Here is a 7,366-nt window from a genome sequence, read left to right on the forward strand (position 1 = left end):
CAAATAGACATTGAGGGATTCTATTCTCTGCCCTCCCTTCTAGACTGCAGGAGAAGTATACTCGTGACCTCTACACATATATGTAATGAAAATTGAGTGAAGAGGTTCTGCACTAGAAGAATAATTTGGTATTTTCTCCATATCTTTTTTTTTTAAGGATTTTATTTATTTATTTGACAGAGAGACACAGCGAGAGAGGGAACACAAGCAGGGGGGAGTGGGAGAGGGAGAAACAGGCTTCCCGCAGAGGAGGGAGCCCGATGCGGGGCTCGATCCCAGGACCCTGGGATCATGACCTGAGCCGAAGGCAGACGCTTAACGACTGAGCCACCCAGGCACCCCTATTTTCTCCATATCTTGAACTATCTTTAAAGAAGTGGAAGCATATCACTTTCCTGAAGTCATGTTTTTTTCATTATTTCGCCAAGAACAGAGATAAAACAAAAACAAATGCAAAACAAAACAAAATACCTGAGTTATTTGCCTGCTTCCCAGTTAAACAGGAAAGTCAACTTGGTAAATTTTTTTCCTAATGTTCTAGGCTGATAATCAGAAACTATTTCATGGCAACCCCAAAACAAATCCAAAAGAATTAATCTCATTTTCTGAGCAGAGAGAGTTCACAAGTCCTGACTGTCCATGACCATCTGGCAGGCACATAAATGCAACCCTCAGCATTATTAGGACAATGAAGGAGCTCTTCCATGATCATAAATTCTTGATTTCATGACAGAAACGGGTCTGAAAGAAGGTGTTAGGAGGAAACAGAGAGAGAGGAGAGGGCTACCATTTGCTTATTCTGTATTCTTTCATATACACCCATGTTTGATGTTACAGAGAAAATTGTTCTAAATTCACCATTAAGTGTTTCTGAATACTAAAACATAAAAGCATTTTAAACAGTAACTGCACATGAATAGAAGTCCTGTTACAACATTCTCTAATTAGAAGAGACATAAGTTCAATACATCTTTAAAATAATGGTTGACAGGGAACATACATTCATTTCTATTTTCAAGTAACCAGAGGCTACTTTTAGCTAGCAGACCTGAGTGGCAGACATTTTCTCCCTGGTGCTGAAGATGTTAAGATGTGTACAACAGACAGAGACTTATACTGTAATTTAAGCACCTGGGAAATGGGCTCCTTAGGCTCCAAAACAATTAATAATCCCTATGGTATAACAAACTATACAAAAATTAAACTGAGACTACATGTCATGTAGCACAACTAATAACTAATCTTTATGACATATCATCAGGAAAGTTATTTTTTAAATTATCCCAATTTGGGAAACAACTGTTTAAAACCAAACATGCCCCCTCCCAGCATGGGTACTATGTGATATTACATCTAAGTGTCATACGTGTGGGACAGAGCTCATAAGTCCATAATGAAATAGGATGAATATTTCTTCCTTTCTAATAACATGACAGAATCCCTTAGATTCTTCCTATAGGGCATAGTGGCAAATGCCATATCAGAATTCCTGTAAAATACCATAAAATGAATGATGCTACTGGTCAGAAAACTATAGAATAGGTCACGCTTATTGAGCCTTTGTTAGGCGTTGGAAACTATTCTAAATATTACGCAAGTATTAATTCCTTTTAACTTCCTAGTAACCAGTCAGGAAACAATTCTGGGTTTCATGCCTATCTTGCAAAGGAGATGATGGAGACACAGGCAGTTGCCACTTGGATCAACTCAAAATAAATTGCCCATAAAGGCAATTGTGGCCCTCTGGTTTTTCCACTCATATGAATGTTTGAAAAAAGAGAACAAACCCAGAGAGATTTCTGAGGCTGCATATTTTCAGTGCATGTCCTATGCTGGGAGCCATCGAATGGGACTACATCAGTTATCTGCTCTAGGTGTGTTCTTCTTCTGACTTTATAATATCAATCTAGGCCACAGTATTTTATTTGTGTCTGTGTATCACTGGTTGTACACATAAAATCTTAAAGGTGTATGTGTTCAGAAAGTAATATCAAGTAAATAAATTTGTATACTCTCAGCTACCACATAATATGTTCCTGAAATTGCTATGCCAAAGACCGCACCCAAGGCTGAGGAGACATTCCCTTTGGTTCTCCAATCCCAGATCATCTTTCACAATTAACAAAAGAGAAGAAAAGCACTATCTTTTTTTTGAGTTGCCCCATGAGTAGAAATCCGTGGGTCAAAACAAAGAGATAGTTGTGATTATTGGTGTTTTGTTTTGTTTTTTATGTTATGTTAAGGCCATTTCTCATGTTTTAATTCCTCATTCAGGGAACCTGCAACTCATGGTGTGCATCTCTCCCTCTTTCCATTTTACACAATTTCTGTTTCAGATTACAACTTCTATAAATGTCTAGCCAAATATTTGGCCTATTTAAAAGTTTTTACTTGGTTTTCTATGTTCTATTAGTAAGTGTTCTTTATATATTATGGACACAAATCCTTCCTCAGCTGTATAACTTGCCCTTTTTGCTCCCAGATTTAAGTCTATGATCTGTTTTGAGCTAATGTCTGTGCATGGTGTGAAGTAAGTTGAAATTTATCTTTGTTGCATATGAATACCCAGTTACTCATCGCCATTTATTGAAAAGATTATCCAGCCTCAGGAGACCACCTCAGCAGTTTGTCAGAATCAATCAACCATAAATCTATTTAATTCTGGACCCTCAATTCTATTATGCTGAAGTATATGCTCACCTTATACCAGTACCAATTACAATATTTTGTCATTTTAAGTTTCTCAGTAGTAATGTTTTATTATTTATAAGTATTGGACTCTTTGATGTTTTCAAGAACTTATTTTCTTAGTTTTACTGTGGGATTTTACTTTGGTACTATGAAGAAAAAAGATACTTTTGACATATTGATGCTGTATTTTGTGATCATGTTGAATTCAATTATTAGAGTAATAGTTCTAGTAGGGTGTATATGTACGTGTATGTGTGTGTGTGTGTGTGTGTGTGGATTGTTTAGGATTTTCTTCTTAAAAGATCATGTATAATGTGAATAAAATCAGTTTTACTTCAAATCTGGATGACTGGTGGGCTGATTGATATATTAATCTATGTATCTATCTTTCTATGTATATTTATCAATCTATTAATATTTCAATCTGTCTGTGAGTACTGAGAGTAGACATCCTGCATTGTTTTTTAACTATAAGGAAAATCACTCATTCCCTAACCATTAAGTGTGATGATAGCAACAGCTTTGGTAGATTGAAGTAATATCTTCTACTTCTACTTTATTGGTAATTTTTGTCTTGCATGGATGCTGGATTGTGTCAAATAATTTTTCTGTATCTATACTGCAGACATGCGATTTTTGTTGATTTTTATTCTATATGTAAGTGATGTATTACATTGTTTTTCATATGTTAAACCAACCTTGCATTTCTGGAATAAATCTCAGTTGATCATGGTTCATAATCCTGTTATACGTTTTATTGCATTTATTTTATTTCATTATTGGATATAATATTTTGTTGAGAATTCTTGTGTTTATATCGATGAGGGATATTGGTTTGTGTTTTCTTTTTTTTTAAGATTTTATTTACTTTCTTGAGGGAGAGAGAGCAAGAGTGGGGGAGAGGGGCAAAGCAAGATGGAGAAGCAGGCTCCCCACTGAGCAGGGAGCTGGATCTGGGGCTTAATCACAGGACCCCAGGATCATTACCTGTGCCAAAGTCAGATGCTTACCCAACTGAGCCACCTAGGTGCCCCTGTGTTTTCTTTCTTATGTTGTCTTTGTTTTGCTTTGTTATCAGGGGAATACTGGCATAATCACGTGAACTGGAAAGAGCATCATGTCCTCTATCTTCTATATGAGTTAATTAACAATCGGTACTATTGCTTATATACTTATTTAGTAAAAACAACTGGTGAATCAATCTATGTCTGGATACTGATGGGGGAGGGAGGGAATATTTTCATTACAAATTGAATTTATTGTTACATATCTATTCAGATTTTCTATTTCTTTGATTGTCGGTTTTGGTAAATTGATCTTTTTCAAATTTGTCTATATCATCTAAGTTGACTAAATTGTCGGCATAAAATTGCTTATACTATTCACTATACTCATTTTAATTTCTTTAAGTTTACTCTCCTCAATGATTGTATTAATTTTGTTTCTTGTTTCTTTTTTTCTTAGTAATTTTGGCTAATTTTGTCAATTATATTAATCTTTTCACAGTACAAACTTATTGATCTTCTCTGCTCTTCATCTTCCTACTATATTGGCTTGTGTTCTAGTCTATTATAAACTTCCTTCATTTGTTCTTTTTGTTTGTTTGTTTTACTTTCTTAATGTGGAAGCTATGTTTCTAATTTTAAAAGATTTTCTCTTTTCTAATATAGTTATTTGAATACCTAAATTTCCTTGTAAACACTAGGAAGCATCTATTAAAATTTCATAGGTTGGTTTTCATTTTCATCACTAACTCTAATCAAGAGTAATATAATATTTCTACTACTTTTCTACAAGTGTTCCATATGAGTTCAAATCAAGTAAGTGACAATGTGTAAAGGAAGGCAGTTTCATATATGTGAATATATATGATTATATAAAATAGTGTGGAATATAATTATATATCCAAATTTCTGAAATAAGTTAATTTTAATTTCTTACTGTAAGTTTGAAATCATATCACCATTCCAAATTGTTTCATGAACCAATATAAGATTATTGTGCAGTTTTTATGTTACCTTCAACAAAAACAGCTAGTATTTTTCTCTCAATAGGTTTCTGGACTAATTTGGGATTTATCCATAAACAGAGCACAGAACAAAGGATATATAAGTCATTCAAGCAAAATTAATGATAGAAGAAAGATAAACACAGTGTCATACAATTTTTGAAAATTAGGAACCCATATCTATTTGGCCATCTTATAATAAATATTACTAGTACTAGAAAAAATAAATCCTTCCTAATAGGCACAATAATCTAGGTTTTATTACTTATTTGTTCAAATTATAATTAAAAATGACAGTTAATTTAAAACCACTTTAAAGGGGTGCCTGGGTGGCTGGGGCGGTTAAGCTATGGACTCTTTTTTTTTTTTAATTTTATTTTATTATGTTATGTTAGTCACCATACATTACATCACTAGTTTTTGATGTAGTGATCCACAATTCATTGTTTGTATATAACACCCAGTGCTCCATGCAGTACGTGCCCTCTTTAATACCCATCACCAGGCTATGGACTCTTGATTTCAGCTCAGGTCATAATCTCAGATTCCTGGGATCAAATCCCATGTCTGGCTCTGTGTTCAGTGCCAAGTCTGATTGAGATTCCCCCTCTCCCACTCCCTTATTAATACCCATCACCCATTTAACCCATTCTGTGCCCAACCCCTCTCCAGCAACCCTCAGATTCTTCTCTATAGTTAAGAGTCTGTTTTCTGGTTTGCATCTCTTTTTATTTCCCCTATGTTCATCTGCTTTGTTTCTTAAATCCACATGTGAGTGAAATCATATGGTATTTTTCTTTCTCCAACTGACTTATTTTGCTTAGCATAATTCTCTCTAGCTCCATCCATGTCATTGCAAATGGCAAGAGTTCATTCTTTTTTGATGGCTGTGTAATATTCCATTGTGAATAGATACCACATCTTCTTTATCATTCATTAGTCGATGGACATTTGGGCTCCTTCCATAATTTGGCTTGAAAATGAAACATTTATATGTTCTACAAGTTAGAATTCCACTTTTAAGTGACAACATTTTATTGAAAATGGAGAGTTAGAATGGAGACTCAAAGTAAAAAACAAACCAAAAATACCTGTGATGAGTGACCTAAGTCAGAGATGCAGATACTTGTAGTAATGTTTATTCATTATGTCAACTATATGTGTGTTTGTGCAGATTTTACATATATCCACACTCTTATATTTGTGTGCATATATATGAGACAAAGAGTAGATATGAAATATAAATACAATATAAGAGAGGGAGGAGGAGAAAGGGAGAGAAAGGGAGGGAGAGGGAGAACTAATTGTGTGCCAGGGATCATTCTAGGCTCTTTACACATGACATGTAATTTAATTTTCCTAACATTCATGGGAAGTAAATAGTATATCTCCATTTTTTCAGATGAGATCATATCTGCAGTTCCAAAATCACTGGACACTGCAACAGCAACAACAACAAAAAAAGATAAAGAAAACCAGAAATAAGCAATAAACCTAAAAAAGGAAAAAAAGATAAGACACATACTCATGTGGAAATCTCATTCTGTATATAAACTGTTAGACAACGATGTGCTTTTCATTATAAAATAGGAGGAATTCAACTTTGGAAAGGATCAAAGTTTCCATAATAGATACCAAGAAAAGTGTGATTTTCAAGCGCTCTTCATAAAGCACAGGAAGGTTATACAGCAAACTAAATGTATCTTAAGGATCCGTTACTAATATCCATTTAAGACTTTAGAGATTGAAGGAAGGCAAAGGGTAGGCTTAAGTTTGAAATGTGCTCAATCCTACCCTTGAGGCAAATTGAGGAGGCACAGAGGCAAGCGAATCAAAAAGAATAACTGAGAACCACCTACCTCCTGCCTCTTCCCTCCACTCGAACACCACAGCCCACCCATCACCCCTCCACCAGCCTCCACTTTGCGACCCTGAGTCCCGCTAAGAAAGTATTTTCAAGTAAAATATTTTGGAGCTCACCACTTTTCTGAGAGCTTCTTTCACATCCTTGTTCCTCAGACTATAGATGAAGGGGTTCAGCATGGGGATCACTATGGTGTAGAACACCGTGGCCACTTTGTCAGTCTCCACACTGTTGCCAGAACTGGGCCGGCAGTAAATGAAAAGAATTGTTCCATGGAAGACAAGGATGGCTGTGAGGTGGGAGGCACAGGTGGAAAAGACTTTGCGCCTTCCCTCTGCAGAGTGCATCCTCAGGATGGTGATGAGAATCAGCAAGTAGGAAGTGAGGATGATCACGATGGTGGTCATCTCATTGAAGGTGGCCAGGATGTATAACAACAGTTCATTAATAGAGACATCAGAGCAAGCAAGCGATAAGAGAGGGGGTAGATCGCAAAAGAAGTGGTTAATCACATTTGATCTGTAGGATGGGATCTCAAGAACGAAACACAAGTGGATCAGAGAGCACACCATCCCACAGAGGTAGCAGCAAGACACGAGCTCCATACAGAGATGCCGGGACATGGTGACCATGTACAACAGTGGGTTGCAGATGGCCACGAAACGGTCATAGGCCATCACAGCCAGCAGGAAGACCTCAGTTACCACACATGTGCAAAACAAGTAGAATTGCACCATGCATCCCAGGAAAGAGATGGCTTTGTCCCTGTTTAAGATATTGGACAGCATCTTTGGCACGATGAT

At 36.0% G+C, this 7,366-nt stretch overlaps 1 protein-coding gene across 1 annotated transcript; it reads right to left on the reverse strand.

Annotated features, from left to right (window-relative positions):
• Positions 1-6,640: 6,640 nt before the first annotated feature.
• On the reverse strand, positions 6,641-7,363 carry LOC116629534 (olfactory receptor 5L1-like; the record flags this gene model as incomplete). The annotated part of the gene is made up of 1 exon (XM_032399799.1): positions 6,641-7,363. A coding segment is annotated over one exon (723 nt), but the record flags the coding sequence as incomplete, so codon positions are not given.
• Between the last annotated feature and the right edge of the window lie 3 nt (positions 7,364-7,366).

Source organism: Phoca vitulina, unplaced genomic scaffold, assembly GCF_004348235.1.
Source record: "Phoca vitulina isolate PV1807 unplaced genomic scaffold, GSC_HSeal_1.0 scaffold1302, whole genome shotgun sequence".
NCBI lineage: Eukaryota > Metazoa > Chordata > Mammalia > Carnivora > Phocidae > Phoca > Phoca vitulina.